Below are 16,704 nucleotides of genomic sequence, written 5' to 3'. Positions count from 1 at the left end.
AATGTTTATAATACATATATTATAAGTCTGGATATTTAACAATAAGTTATTCTCACACCACTGGTGAAAAGTTTGAAACATGGAAGATTTTATTTCATGTTTTTGAAAGAAGTCTATTATGCTAACCAAGGCTGCATTCATTTGTTACCATTAATGAACTGCATTAGTTAACATGAACTAACAAATGTGCAATACTTCTACAGCATTTACAGCAATCTTAATTCAATATTTACTAATACATGATTAAAATCAAAAGTTGTATCTGTTAACACTAGTTAATGCACTGTGAACTAACATGAACATTCAACATTTCATCAAGCTTTTTTATTAACATTTACACTTCGGTTAATAAATGCTGCGAGAATATTGCTAATTTTAATTCATGTTAGCTAATGCATTAATACTAACAGATGACACTATGGTAAAGTGTATGACATATATTTGATCAAAATTACAGAAAAAAACAGTAATGTTGTGAAATACTATTACAAATGTAAAATATTTGTGAATATTTTGTAAAGTGTCATTTATTCCTGTGATCAAAGCTGAATTTTCAGCATCATTACTCCAGTCTTCAGTGTCACATGATCCTTCAGAAATCATAATATGCCACTTAATATTTTTGAAGAAACCATGATCATTTTCAGGAATCTTTGTTAAATATAGAAAGCTCAAAAGAACAAATTTCTATTTGAACAGAAATTTTAAATAGAAATATTTTGTAACATTATAAATGTCTTTACAATCACAATTGCTGAAGAAATGTTTTTTTTTTATCTTACTCAACTTTTAGTATCTGACAGTTTCCACAAAAAGATGAAGCAGCACAACTTTTTCCAACATTGATAATAATAATAATAATAATAAATATTGTTTGAGTACTTTATAATGTTTTCTGAAATATCATGTGACACTGAAAACTGGAGTAATGATACTAAAAATTCAGCTTTGATCACAGGAATAAATTACATTTTTACATATATAGAAATCAGTTCTTTAAATTGTAATAGCATTTCAAAATATTACAGATTTTCTGGTATTTTTGATCAAATAAATGCAGCCTAGGTGAGCAGGAGAGACATCTTTCAAAAACACTGTAATTTTTCCAAACCAGCCGAGTATATATATAATGTGATATCTCAGGTCTTCTGAAGCCGTATGATAAACAGACTGAACCTTATTCACAGAACATCTTGTTTAACAGTCTGACATTTTCATTGCACAACACTTCTTATGAGTCGCCAGAAAAACATAATCACACGAGTATTGATAGACGAGATGGAGAGTAAACAATGACAATGTTCATTCTTGGCTGAACACTGAACTATTTCTGTCCATGAATAACAGAGATGAATGAAACTTACTCAGTGGCGTCAGTGATGCTGCTGAGAGCGCAGTCCAAAACACCCACTCGACCCCGGACACGAGGATCCCAGCAGTCCACTCGGCCCTTCACAAACACACACGCTCATTGATACACAGCGGCACAAACACCAGTCAGTCTGCTGGCATCAACACATACCTCTAATGTTCCCGCAGCAAACAAGTTGTGAACGGGGTTGATGTCGCACACATTGATTTCCCTGCGAAAATATGAGAAATAATGTTTGGCATAATGTTTTATCATGACAGCATCATGTAGTGAAACATCTCAAACTATCATAAGCAGCATTTTCTATTCCATATATCTTATTGTAGCAGTCGCTCTTTAATTGAGAGAATATATGTGTCAGTTTAAATATGTCATAAGCTAGACTACGCATTAAAAACGTAAAGAAATAGTGATCATCTACTAAAAATATACATTTCTTATTAGGGGTGTAACGATACCCTCATGTCACGATTCGATACTGAACTCACGATACGATATTATTGCGATTAGGGCTGCACAATTAATCGAATTTTAATCACGATCACCATTTTGGCTTCACACGATCAAATTCGTGTGATCGTGTGATATTTAAAATGCGCCATTCCGTTCATAGAACGCTCCATATTAAAGTTTTTTTTTTTTTTTGCAAAGCCAATCTAGCACTCCGTAAACCAGTGTCTGATCGTGTGACTCCATGAGCCAATAATCAGAGTTGTTCCCTGCACCGCGCAGCTTAGTTTCTAGATGTAGAAACTAGCATGTTTTGCCGGACTGGACAAAAGCGAAGTGAACTGGGCGAGAGACTGCGCGCGAGCGATAGTGCGCGAGAGACCGAGTGTGTCTGCGCGCGAGCGATAGTGCGCGAGAGAGACCGAGTGTGTCTGCGCGAGCGAGCGATAGTGCGCGAGAGATCGAGTGTGTCTGCGCGAGCGAGCGATAGTGCGCGAGAGACCGAGTGTGTCTGCGCGAGCGAGCGATAGTGCGCGAGAGACCGAGTGTGTCTGCGCGCGAGCGATAGTGCGCGAGAGAGACCGAGTGTGTCTGCGCGAGCGAGCGATAGTGCGCGAGAGAGACCGAGTGTGTCTGCGCGAGCGAGCGATAGTGCGCGAGAGACCGAGTGTGTCTGCGCGAGCAAGCGATAGTGCGCGAGAGACCGAGTGTGTCTGCGCGAGCGAGCGATAGTGCGCGAGCGAGCGATAGTGCGCGAGAGACCGAGTGTGTCTGCGCGAGCGAGCTATAGCGCGCGAGAGACTTCAAATAACTCTGAATTTTATTCACCGACATCGGGATCCCGCTTATTACATGGCTACCTACCAAATAAATCAACAATTTGACACAACATATTGATTTAAAAAGGAGTTTATGGACTTAAAAACGATTGTATTGCTTCCGTTGAAGAACACCGTGTCTATGGCAACGCTCTGTTTTTCATGGCAACGGTGTGTTATACTTGGCAGCGGTGTTTGCATTCTACATTAGAATTTAACCAAGCCATGTAATAATAGGTAATAATAATTATAACAGAAGATAATATCTCTAGTCTATCCTAATAATAATTATAAATACAATGTATATAAAATAAATACAATATAAAAGAATAATAACTTATTTATTTGTATTTATTCTTTAAGGAGATGCACTGAATTTTGGTGAATAAGAGGACCTATTTTATTTTGATGCACATTAGCAGGAAATGTAGCACAATATGGATGTGAAAGCATATTACATAATTATTAATTAGCCTATTTGACAATAAAATTGGTTTTGGTTCAAATAATCGTGATAATTAATCGTGATCTCAATATTGATCAAAATAATTGTGATTATCATTTTGGCCATAATCGTGCAGCCCTAATTGCGATACTCCAAGACATTTGGTAAAAGGTTGACAAAAAATGTATTGATTAAAATGCTAAATTTGATATTACATTGTGTGTGTAAATTAATAGGATTGGACTTAGTGCTGGAAACTCAAAGCACAGGACAATAGAGACAACAATTCATGATTCTGAAGCTGAAAATACAGCATACATGCACTCTTTCACTGACTAGACATTTTAAATAATGTAGGCCACTCTTTACTGGTAACATCAGACATTTGACATCATCAGGACCCACAAATATTACCCCATTGCATTATTATACATTATATAAAGAAGTTTAATGTAGTCCTGACACTAAAACTCTGAAAACGTTAATTTTTTCTCACACAGAAATTTTCATTTTGGGTGATCTATACACAATACGTATAGTCACTTTTATTGTGACACGAAATATTGTTACTATTCCTTATAGGATCGATTAATTCGAGATGAACCTGAAGTACTGGTGTTCAGGAATGTATAATGGCGCCCTCTGGTGGAGAGGTACTTACGCAGCATCTGTCTGTAAGGAGTTCAGGAATCTGCCCTGTTCAAGATTCAGCCTGAAGATCTCTGAGCTACACATGCATTTCATTCAGAAAAACAAAACAGAGGACACAAAGTTAGGAGTTAACAGGGATTTGCACAGAGTCCTGTGTATGTCTATAGTTTGTAATGGTTCTAAAGGTCGCTTAATAACAAAAATTGCAATAAAAAAAAAAGATCGAGAGTGAACTGAACAAGCACACCGGGTGTTCATGTCAGATGGACAGACAACAACAGACGTCAGTCGTTCTAGCAAATCAGCCCACATTTACAACCATCATCTGATTATAAATATTTCACTTGCTTTAATGCATTTATATACTGATAGCATCATAGCTTACGACACAGATACGCAGATAAATGGATATAAATTATTACACTACTGGTCAAAAGCTTGGGATCAGTAAGTATGTTTTCGAGAGAAGTCTCTTCTGCTTACAAAAGCTGCATTTATTTGATCAAAAATACAATAAAAACAGTAATATTGTGAAAAACAGCATCAAAAGAACAACATTTGAAATCGAAATTGTTTGTAACATTATAAATGTCTGTCACTTTTGATTAATTTAATAAAAAGCATCCTTGCTCGATAAAAGTGGTCTTAAAAAATAGGTAACACTTTACAATAAGGTTTCATTTGATGGTTAACATGATCTAACACTGATCTACAGCATTTATTAATCTTAGTTAAAGGGATAGTTCACTTTGAAATTAAATTTTGGTATGTTTTAGCTTACCTCAAGGGCATCCAAGATGTAGGTGTCTTTTTTTCCGTAGTTTCAATTTTGATATTTTTAGGTCAAACCGTTCTTGTCTGACAGTCATATCATGCAGGTCTATGGTCACTGTCTCAAAGAGCATACACAGAGTCCAAATTAAAACATGTCCCCATCGTCCAAATTAAACAATTCCCCATCGTAAGTACACATTGATGGCCTAAGACACGTATTAACAAACAGTATTTATATCGTTTTTACCTCTTGTAACACAGCCACGACCAAGTGATCTGAGGGCGCGAGCGCATCCTGGTGTGTGACGTGTGCGCAGACTGGTGCATAGATGTATACACATGTATACACTTGTTTCGCACACAAACCGCTCGTTTCGTGTCTTAGGCCATCAATGTGTATTTACGATGGGGAATTGTTTAATTTGGACGATGGGGAATTGTTTTAATTTGGACTATGTGCATGCTCTTTGAGACAGTGACCATAGACCTGCATGATATGACTGTCAGACAAGAACGGTTTGACCTAAAAATATCAAAACTGAAACTACTGCGGAAAAAGACACCTACATCTTGGATGCCCTTGAGGTAAGCTAAAACATATCAAAATTAAATTTCAAAGCGAACTATCCCTTTAATGTTAATTTCAGCATTTATCTATACATTAAAATCGTCTCGGTTACGGATGTAACCCTCATTCCCTGAGTAGGGAACGGAGACGTTACGTCGAATGACGACGAAATGGGGTTTGCTTAGAAGCCTATCCTCTTCGAACAGTAATAAAACGAGCCAATGGCAAGCAAATGCCATGGGTCTGCTGAATTTGCATAGCGTAACTTCGCCCCACCATGTGGGTATAAAGGAAGTAAGCCGGCAACATGCAGATATGTTTCTTCGCTGAAGGAGCCAAGCTGAACTCAGGCTGTTCCAGCGGTACAGCGGAAGTGGCAGGAAGACGTTCCCTTTCGTTGTCACTTCGAGTTACGTCGAATGACGACGAAATGGGGTTCCCAGTCCAATCACGCCACCTCGGCTGTCTTCCAGTGCCCTGCGTAAGTCTGAGCTCCCTGTCGTGAGACTAGCACGGACGAAGGACTCCTACTTAACACAGGAATACCAAGGTACACTGGGAAGCATATCTCAGTGGAAATATGCAATCAGTGCCCGCCCGAAGGGGGGACTTAAGAATACACATATGACCCGGAGGGGGGTGCATACGGAAAACACTGGGGTGTCCAGCCCGCAGGGTGGAATCTTTCAACCCCAGGGGTGGCAGACTGGCTTGCCAAGGGAAAGACACATGCTCGAGAGAGGCTTACAGTGGAAATACACATGTGAGGGTCGCCCAGAGGGGGAACCATGCACATGGCGGCACCTAGCCAACGCGAAAGCTGCCAGAGGCATAACTCTGGCGTTGACGTCAACAGCGCTGGAGGAACTCAGGGCTTATCAGGCTCACCTGAGGAGAATATCGCACGTATCCAGTCCGTGGAGTGGAATGGCGAGCAAGCGAAGACACCTGAGCGGGTCCTAGCTCCGAGGTCCCAGGTCCCAGCCTGTAGCTCTGCAGATGTCTGTTAGCGAGGCGCCATGCGCTAGAGCCCAAGAGGAGGCCACACTCCGGGTGGAGTGGGCCGACACACCAAGGGGGGACGGTCGACCTTGCTACTGGTAAGCCAAAGCAATGGCGTCCACTATCCAGTGAGACAACCTTTGCTTGGAGAGAGCCTTTCCCTTCAGCTTCCCACCATAACAGACAAAGAGCTGGTCTGAGGTCCTGAAACATTGCGTTCTGTCTACGTAAGCACGGAGGGCGCGTACTGGACAAAGCAATGCCAAGGCTGGGTCTGCCTCCTCCAGGGGCAGCGCTTGCAGGTTCACCACCTGGTCCCGGAAGGGAGTGGTGGGAACCTTGGGCACATATCCAGGCCGGGGTCTCAGGATCACGTGAGAATCAGCCGGCCCGAATTCCAGGCACGCTTCGTCTACAGAAAATGCGTGCAGGTCCCCTACCCTCTTGATGGAGGCCAATGCAACCAGGAGCGCTGTCTTGATTGACAGGAACTTAAGCTCCACTGATTGCAGAGGGTCAAAGGGAGCACTCTGCAGGGCAGTTAGAACCACTGAGAGGTCCCAAGAGGGAACGAGAGGAGGGCGAGGAGGATGTAGTCTCCTCGCTCCTCTCAGGAACCTGATGACCAGGTCGTGCTTTCCCATGGACTTACCTTCGACTGCGTCGTGATGTGCGGCGATAGCGGCAACATACACTTTCAGGGTGGAGGGAGACAGCCTTCACTCCAACCCATCCTGCAGGAAGGAAAGCACGACACTGATCGGGCATGATCTGGGGTCTTCTGAGTGAGAAGAGCACCAAGAGACGAAGAGGTTCCACTTCAACGCGTAGGCATGTCTAGTGGACGACGCTCTAGCGGAAGTGATGGTAGCCACCACCGCTGGTGGTAGGGTACTCAAACCTGCCTCGTCCCGTCCAGGAGCCACACGTGGAGGTTCCAGAGATCGGGACGAGGGTGCCTAAGGGTGCCCCGTCCCTGAGAAAGGAGGTCCTTCCTCAGAGGAATTGGCCAGGGAGGTGCTGTCGCGAGGAGTACAAGTTCGGAGAACCAGGTTTGGGTGGGCCAGTGTGGCGCAACCAATATGACCTGCTCCTGGTCCTCCCTGATCTTGCACAGGGTCTGTGCAAGAAGGCTCACTGGGGGAAAAGCATACTTGCGGAGGCCCCGCGGCCAGCTGTGCGCCAGTGCGTCCATGCCGAGCGTGCCCTCGGTCAGGGAGTAAAACTGGGCGCAGTGGGATGAGTCGGGGGAAATCAGCTGATCCCAAATCAGCTGAACCGCCTGAGGATGGAGTCTCCATTCTCCAGGAAGAGGCTGAAGCCATGAGAGCTCGTCGGCTGCACAGTTCAGGTCTCCCGGGATATAAATGGCTTGAAGCGACCTCAGATGCTTCTGACTCCATAAGAGGAGGTGGCGGGCGAGTTGCGACATACGGCGGGAGCGTAGACCACCTAGTTGGTTGATGTACGCTACTGTCGTGGTATTGTCTGATCGGACTAGTACGTGCTGGTTCTTGAGCAGCGCATGGAAGCGGTGCAGAGCGAGACGTACTGCCAGCAACTCGAGGCAATTGACATGCCATAGGCGGTGGGGTCCTGTCCAGGAGCCCGCGGCAGCATGTCCATTGCACATGGCGCCCCAGCCCGTGGAGGAGGCATCCGTTGAGACAACAACATGCCTGGAAACTCGTTCTAAGGGCACTCCGGCCCGTAGAAAGCTGAGGTTCGTCCACGGGGTGAAGGTCTGACGGCAGGTTGGAGGAACTGGTACTCGGAACGTGCCCTGATGCCATGCTCACCTCGGGACTCGATCGCGAAGCCAGTGCTGAAGCGGTCTCATATGAAGCAATCCGAGCGGTGTTGCCGCGGCTGCAGATGCCATATGCCCCAGGAGCCTCTGAAAAAGTTTCAGTGGAACCGCACTCTTGCCCTCGATTTGTCTCAGACAAGTCAGCAGTGACTGCACGCGCTCGCTCGTAAGCTGCGCGCACATGGCAACCGAGTCGATTTCCATACCGAGAAAAGAGATCCTCTGCACGGGGCAAAGTTTGCTCTTCTCCCAGTTGACCGGAAGGCGGGCTAGGTGCCGGAGCACTAGGTCCCTGTGTTCGCAAACCTGGTCTCGAGAGTGAGTTAGGATTAGCCAGTCGGGCACAAGGGCTGCCTCGACGACCTTCGTGAAGACGCGAGGAGACAGGGCCAGCCCGAATGGGAGAACTGCGTACTGGTATGCCTGCCCCTTGAAAGCAAACCGCAAGAACAGTCTGTGTCGAGGAAGAATGGAGACATGAAAGTAGGCGTCCTTCAGGTCGATCGCTGCAAACCAATCCTGTGGCTGCACACATTCGAAAATGCGTTTGGCCGTGAGCATCTTGAACGGAAGCCTGTGAAGGGAACGGTTCAAGACTCGCAGATCCAGGATTGGCCGTAACCCACCGGTTTTCTTGGGGACAATGAAGTAGGGGCTGTAGAAGCCGGACCTCATTGCGGCTGGATGGACAGTCTCGATCGCACCCTTCGCCAGCAAGGTAGCGACCTCTGCTCTCATGACAGGGGCATTGGCCCTGACCGTAGTAAAGCGGACTCCCCTGAAGCGGGGAGGAGACCGTGCGAACTGAATCGCATAGCCGAGCCTGATGGTTCGCGCGAGCCAGCGGGACAGATTGGGAAGCTCTAACCAGGCTCCCAGAGACTGTGCCAGCGGGGTCATGCGAACGACAGACGTCCCCTCGGGGGTGCAGCGAAGCGGAATGACCGGCCCAAACGTGGGTGGCATAGCGGCCCGGTGTGGGGGCACGGTCATTAGCCGCGTCCTGCCAGAGGAGGCCAGGGAAGGACCAGCGTTCCACGGGGGCGTGCTCTGGCGACAGAGGGGGATGAGAGCGGCGAGGCCCGTGGGCGGCGCACACTGTCATCCCCTTCTGGGGGCTCAGAGATGGGAATTTCAGTTCTTTCTTTAACCACATTAGGGTGCTGCCCACCCGTGGGTGAGCAGTGGGGAGTGGAGAACAAAGGATTCTCCCCCGGCCCTCCACCTGGGGAAGGAATGGTCCTGCTACCATCTCCTGGAAAGAACTGGTCACCATCTCTGAGCAGCCCGTCTCAGGAGCGCCGCTTGGCCTGGCGTTTAGCGGGGCGCGGGGCTGGAGAGGGCTGTGGCGCCTGCCTGCGACGTCCTCCATGACGTGGCCCGGGTGAAGGCTGCTGCTGGGGCCGTGCGGGAGGGGCGGGAGGGGCGGGAGGGCGCCCTCGGCAGCGAGCAGGCTGAGGCGTCTGAGCCGACGGCTGGGTGGAGGCAGCAGCGGGGCAGAATATGTTTAATCGCCTCAGTCTGCTTCTGGGCGGTTGAGAACTGTTGGGCAAAGTCCTCGACCGCTCCGCCGAAAAGCCCAGCCTGGAATATGGGGGCGTCGAGCAAAAGAGTTCGCTCGGCGTCTCTCATATCAGCCAGGTTGAGCCACAGATGTCGCTCCTGGACCACGTTAGTGGACATCACCTGACCCAGGGAGCGTGCGGTCACTTTCGTCGCCCGGAGAGCGAGGTCAGTGGCGGCACGCAGCTCATCAAAGAGCTCATGCCCCGCAGCTCTATAGGTCTTCGCCACCAGAGTAGACGAAAACCTACAGGCCTTGGAGGGGTGCTTAGGGTCACCACGGGAGGAAGCACTCTGCGGACACAGCTGCATCGCAACAGAGCGTTCCACCATAGGTACCCCAGTGTACCCGTGGACAGCCGCCTGATCGAGAGGAGGCAAGGCGGAGGAGGTCGCAGAGCGATCGCGGGAAGACAAGGGTGCCTTCCAGGACCTCGTGACCTCCTCATGCACGCGAACGTGAATCCGCGGCCGCACCCAAAAACCAACCGTCCAGCCGCGAGTGCTCGGGACAGGGCGGAGGGATCCACTCTAGCCCGATGCTCGCGACCGCCCGGGAAAGCATGGCCGTCATCTTGGGATCAGGCTCGGACAATGCTGACGCGCCCGGAAGCGGCAGCACAGCCGAGTCTTCATCTCCCGATGACTCTTGCCCACCTTGTGATGCAGCGATCGACATGGAGTCATCCTCAGGAGCGCCGAATGACACATGAGGACGATCCGCGACCGGGACCCATGGCATTTGCTTGCCATTGGCTCGTTTTATTACTGTTCGAAGAGGATAGGCTTCTAAGCGAACCCCATTTCGTCGTCATTCGACGTAACTCGAAGTGACGACGAAAGGGAACAAAAGTTGTGTTAACATTAGTTAATGCACTGTGAACTAACATGAACAAACAATGAACAGATGGATTTTATTGACTAACATTAACAAAGATTAATAAATACTATAACAAATGTATTACTCATGTTACAGTTCATGTTAATTTGTACATTAATAATGTTAGCAAAAGAAATGTTAGCAAGAGTATTACCAATAATCTCACTGATCCCTTATTCCCTTACTAACAGGAGAAAAGGAAAAGAAAAAGCGAGAAATTAAACTGCTAGTTTTTTTATTTCCAATTTTATATTTTAAGGATGATTATACAAATACAAGCCTGCAGAATGCCACGTTTGACCAATCATTTATTCCAGACAACCATAAAAGGAATATATTCAGTATATAGACAATAATATATGTGACCCTGGACCACAAAACCAGTCACATGGGTAATTTTTTTTAAATTGAGATTTATACATAACCTGAAAGCGAAATATGATTAATGGATGGGCAACGATTAATCGCATCCAAAATAAAAGTTTGTGTTTAAATAATATGTGTACTGTGTATAATTATTTTGTATATAAATACACACATATGCATATATATATTTAATAACTATTTGCATGTATATATTTATCCATAATTTATATTATACATATAAATATTTTATATATATATATAAAAAAAAAATTCTTAAATATATACATGCATGTGTGTGTAAATATATACAAAATAATTATACACAGTACACATACATATATTATTTAAACACAAACTTTTATTTTTGATGCGATTAATCGTTGCCCATCCCTATTTTCCACTGATGTATGGTTTGTTAGGATATGACAATATTTGGTCGAGATACAACTATTGAAAATTTGGAATCTGAGGATGCAAAAAAATCTAAACTTTGAGAAAATCTCCTTTAAAGGTGTCCATTTATGTTCACGATTGTGCTGCATTCACTCACAAAAATACATGTTTTATATTTTTACGGAAGGAAATTTACAAAATATCTTCATGGAACATGATCTTTACTTAATATTCTAAGGATTTTTGGCATAAAAGTAAAATCAATAATTTTGACCCATACAATGTGTTGTTGGCTATTGCCACAAATATACAAAAAGACTGGGTTTGTGGTCCAGGGTCATATTTTTGCTCTTGGTGTGAACGGTCTCTGTTTTTACCTGGCACCAACAAAGTAGAGATCACAGGAAGGGTAGTGGTAGGAGAAGTCCCGGCCAAACTTCGGGATGCGGGTCTTATAGTAGTGGCCGTGCTGAGAGTGGAACGCCACACTGCGGTCGATGTGCAGAAACACCAGCTGGGACACACAAAAACACACTTAGTGTATACTTCTGAAATCGCATCACATGTTTTTCTATTCAAGTCAACGTTTGTCAGATATCACAGCATTAACTCTCAAACATCACGATGACAGGGTCTCTGCATAGTTTTAAAAATACATTTTAAAGTCGGCATGAAAGGACAATTTGTGATGAAAATCCAGTTTTTAATGTTGTTTACATGTCTATGCTGTTATTTTAACCCTTTCGCACGTACGGTCACAACTATTCAGTGTTTTCAACCACATAATTTCAGACATTTAAAATTTAAATGACATTAAAAAATCCCATAAGTACTAAAAAACATTGAATTTGAGTTTGTAAAATAGACACACTGATGCTATGGAAACGGCAATAATAATCCTTTATATTATAAAAAGACGACACGTTTTATTCATATCAGATACACATTGTGTAAGTAGCTTTACATTTTACCCTATTCTTCTCCCAGTTCACCAGCCACTTACTTTCATGTGTTTCGGGAGAAGTGGAGGAATTGATTGATTTACGTGTTGTAAATCCAAACATCGCGCATACAGCTCAACTAACGTTAGTTAGTTTCTCTTTCTTCTTCTGGCTGTTATAACTCACGTACAGCAGCCAAACAAAACTTAAAGTTAATAATTTAAGGGTGAAGAGCCCAACTAAAACACAACCTGATCAACATAATGGTGACTTTAATTATGGTTTTCTCCTTCAGTGATTCTGCTAGTTAACATCAGGTGTCTTCAATGTTGGCAATAACATATATTTTGTAAATGTTACTCCTTTTAAATGGTTAACATTTAATTAATTCATTTGATTAATTATTACTCAAGTCTAATTTGTTAAATTTAATTAATAATATTGCTTGTAATCTGTTGCCTCATTTTTATTGATTAGATATCAATAAAATCTATATATTCATTTTTACAGTGAACCATATAGTGCTTTTCACAATACATATCGATTCAAAGCAGCTTTACAGAAAATGCATGTTCTAGGTTATACAATCGCAAAATATCCTTTAATCAGCCAGAAGAGACTGTTACTCACTGGAGAGCATCTTCTGGCAACAAAGTAATGTCAATAAGATTATACAAGTCATGTTCAGTTAAACAGACAAATTTATGCTATCCTTCAACATTTTTAAAGTGCAAGTTTGCAGATTTTCCAACCACTATTGTTACAATGTTGGTAATATGAACAATGTTTACTCTTATTCCTGTTTATTTGTCAGCAAAACTGTCATGCAAACCTTCCCTATAAGACACTTTGCCCGGTTTCACAGAAAAGGCTTAAGATAGTCCCAGACTAAAATGCATGTTTGAACGGTCTTAACTGGAAGCAATTTGCACTGACATATCTTAAAATATTTCAGTGCCATTGTTTTGTTTTTAAGATGCACACCACCAGTAATGTTTTTTTTTTTATAAAGCACATTTAAAAAAAATACTTCAATATCCTAATTTAACTAAGGCCTAATCCTGGCTTAATCTAAGCCCTGTCTGTGAAACCGGGCCAATGCAATATAAGGATAATATCTAGCAGTTTTTTTATGTCCATCTATAGTTGCCATCATCTGAAGTCTGTGAGTGTTTGCATCATCTGAAGTCTTCACAAGTGAGGCTGGATCCAAACGGGAGCTGCTGTAATCTCTAGTGAACTTGCTGAGCATCCTGAGATAGAAACAGGGAAGCAACAGGAGAAAGATTAGCATAGCTGCCTGCAGTTCATATTATTTCAGGCAAAAGATGATCAATTGCACTTGATATCACATATCACGTTTCATCACATATAACTGTAGTGCAAGATTATGAAATGTGTTAATTGAATGCTTGGCTAAAGAGATGTGTCTTTAAATATTGTATAATTTAAATTAGGATCGTGTTTCTGGGCCCCAAACATTATCAGGAAGGTTATTCTAGAGTTATTCCCATACATTCTATTTAATTAATAGGAAATCGTCTGATTTTAATGAGAAAACATGATCTAACGAGTCAGCATTTTTATATTTGAATACTATACATTCTTACAATGCAAATGTCCTAAACATTTCTGAGTTTTATCAATGTTGAAAATAGTTGTGCTGATTAATAATTGTGTGTAAACCAGTGTAACGGTTTAATACATTTTATTTTCTCTCTCTCTCCAGGATTCATTGTTAAATAGACCCAACATATATAAACGGTAGTTTACACTACTGTTCTAAAGTTTGGGATAAAAAAATAAAATAATAATAAATAATCATATTTTTATTCAGCAGGGATGCATTAAATTGACCAGAAAAGAGAGTAAAGATTTCTGTTTCAAATAAATGCTGCTTTCCCCCCCATTTCTATTCATCAAATAATCCTGAAAAACACAAAAATATGAAGCAGCACAACTGTTTTCAACACTGAAAATAATCATAAATGTTTCATCAAATAATCATATTAGAATGATTTCTGAAAGATGATGTGATGCTTTTTGTCTTTGGCTTAGTTTTACTTACTAGTCATATGGATGATAGTGCCTTAGAGATGATGATCCGCCCAACTCTGCTACGGTTGCAGGGCATCAGCATGGAAGGATCTAGGAACACAACATGATGAAAATGATGTCTTAATTAGGATAACAGAATTTATGTTTTTAGAATTACTTATTCATTTATCCCTTGTGTTGTGTTCAAACCCCTATAACACTTCTTATGTTCCCGAATGACTGGCCTACAAAAAATAGCTTATAAATCACTCATTATGCTATATAATCACCCAATATTGGATTCAATCTCTTTGTCTACTTGTTCTCTTTCAATTAGGACTGGTTTTATATTTCTATTTGCATCTAATTAATCGTAGGCATCTAATTATTATTTATTAATCATTTTGGAAATATTAAATAAAATATGTACATGTACATGTACACGTGTATATGAATATAATGAACGTGTGCTTGCAAACATCGCGCCCTTGGATACACACACACGTACACACGTTAAAACACAAACTATTTTGAGTATTACACACATTCTATCAGAGAAACTTGATCCTACCCTGAACTGCATCTAATATCCATTCATCCATCTGACATTACGACACACACACACACACACACACACACACACACACACACACTCACACACACACACACGTATACGCAAACTGCTTTTAGTCTGCAGTGACCCTGTTTCAAAAGAATCTTTCATGTTCTTTGTTCAGTTTTCAGACAAATTATTATGACATTGTGTTTTGGGACTGGTGTTCTGCACAAAAAAAAAAAAAGTACAAATATAGATCTTATAGCTCAGACACATATAAATGCTTCACAGTGTCTTGGTTGTCATTCATTTTGTAGCAGCAAAATGGCGAAGAAGCTCTCTGTGCATGATGTTCTTCATCGGATCATTGATCAAGATACTAGTGAGGAGGCGGCGATGCAGGATGGATCTCAGAAGAAAAACTACCTTGCCTCATAAGTGGGGATGAAGACCAGGACAAAGTTACATCTTTCGACCAGAATGTAACCATCAGCTGGGCCCTCATCATCAGAAGACTGCTGCTCTTCAGTTGTTTCAAGGTCTCCAGCATCTGCCTTCTAATACATCTTCTAATGCTCCTTCACTACAAGATTCATCATGCATCGCCTCCTCCTCACTCGTGTCTCGATCAATGATCTGATGAAGAACATCATGCACAGAGAGCTTCTTCTCCTGTTCGACATGTTCATATTTTATTTAATATTTCCAAAATGATTCATAAATAATGATTTGTACAAAAAAAATGAGATGCCTACTCTCAGATAAATGAGGCTTACGATTAATTAGATGCAAATAGAAATATAAAACCAGTCCTAATTGAAAGAGAACAAGTAGACAAAAAGATTGAATCCAATATTGGGTGATAATATAGCATAATGAGTGATTTATAAGCTATTTTTTGTAGGCCAAGTGTTATAGGGGTTTGAACACAACACAAGGGTTAAATGAATGAGTAAACCTAAAAACATAAATTCCGTTTTCCTAATTAAGAAATAATTTTCTGAAAAATATTGTGAGAAAATGGATATGACGTTATTAATGAGCTTCCTCACGTGACGTGTGTTTCCCACTTCTCTGGCAGCTGCTTTCTTCAGAAATGTTGAAGCCGTGGAGCTTCCCCTCTGTTGTAAAATGATTATTTTGTTGCTGCTGAAATCACAGAACAATTTTCATCAAAATGTATTACCCATTGAGCTAGTTTCAGCCAATTTCCTTGCTCCATGTAAGTGACGTCACCGATTAACAGTACGTTTATGTTAAATACATACGTGTATGTTAAAGGATTAGTTCACTTTTAAATTGAAAATTCTGTCATCATATAGTCACCCTTAAGTTGTTTCAAACCTGTATGAATTTCTTTCCTCTGCTGAACACAAAGGAAGATATTTAGAAGAATGTCAGTAACCAGACAGTTTTTGGTTCCCAATGACTGCCATAGTAGGAAAAAAATATACTATGGCAGTCATTGGGAACCAAAAACTGTCTGGTTACTGACATTCTTCTAAATATCTTCCTTTGTGTTCAGCAGAGGAAAGAAATTCATACAGGTTTGAAACAACTTAAGGGTGACTATATGATGACAGAATTTTCATTTTAAAAGTGAACTAATCCTTTAAATAAATTAGCTCACTTCCAAGCAAAATCTTTACAAAACTATCCTAACTTCTCATCTACACATAAGATGTGATTTAAAGCCCAAACTTTCATAAACAATAGCTCAAGCTATAAAGTTAGCCTTAACGTTATCTTTTCTGAAAACGGTTGAGATGCTAACGGACTTTTCCGAAGACACTAAACCATTTCTATAAAGTAAATATTCAACAGAAGCGTGTCAATTACAAGTAAGAGAAGTGTCAAGAACAGTTGTGTGTATTATTTGTGTGATTTTAGAGACTAAACTCACCTGAAAGCACAGTGAAAACAACAGCGAGAGAGGGAGTTTTGCTGCTGTCAGTTGGTGGGGTGACGCGCCGTTTCCATGGCAACTCATCTCCGCTCCAGTGCGACTCGAATGTTCACGCGCACGCCCATTAAAACGCGTCAAAGTCACGACTCACGCGCAGCATTTACAAACATAA

At 42.3% G+C, this 16,704-nt stretch overlaps 1 protein-coding gene across 1 annotated transcript in view; it reads right to left on the bottom strand.

Annotated features, from left to right (window-relative positions):
• The window catches only part of LOC307009498 (nucleolar protein 10-like), a gene marked incomplete at its 5' end in the record, with an annotated part of 45,552 nt that extends 30,376 nt beyond the window's left edge, over nucleotides 1-15,176 (bottom strand). The window contains 5 exons of the mRNA XM_079633291.1: nucleotides 1,365-1,450; nucleotides 1,523-1,583; nucleotides 3,747-3,812; nucleotides 11,470-11,626; nucleotides 15,053-15,176. Coding sequence (XP_079489417.1) covers nucleotides 1,365-1,450; nucleotides 1,523-1,583; nucleotides 3,747-3,812; nucleotides 11,470-11,626; nucleotides 15,053-15,176 — 494 coding nt within the window. The remainder of the gene's footprint in view (nucleotides 1-1,364; nucleotides 1,451-1,522; nucleotides 1,584-3,746; nucleotides 3,813-11,469; nucleotides 11,627-15,052) is intronic.
• Nucleotides 15,177-16,704: the final 1,528 nt, after the last annotated feature.

The sequence above is a fragment of the Phoxinus phoxinus genome, assembly GCF_949152265.1.
Source record: "Phoxinus phoxinus genome assembly, chromosome: 13".
Classification (NCBI taxonomy): Eukaryota; Metazoa; Chordata; class Actinopteri; order Cypriniformes; family Leuciscidae; genus Phoxinus; species Phoxinus phoxinus.
Note: the sequence above shows the minus strand (reverse complement) of the source record. Positions and strands in the feature narration are given on the sequence as shown.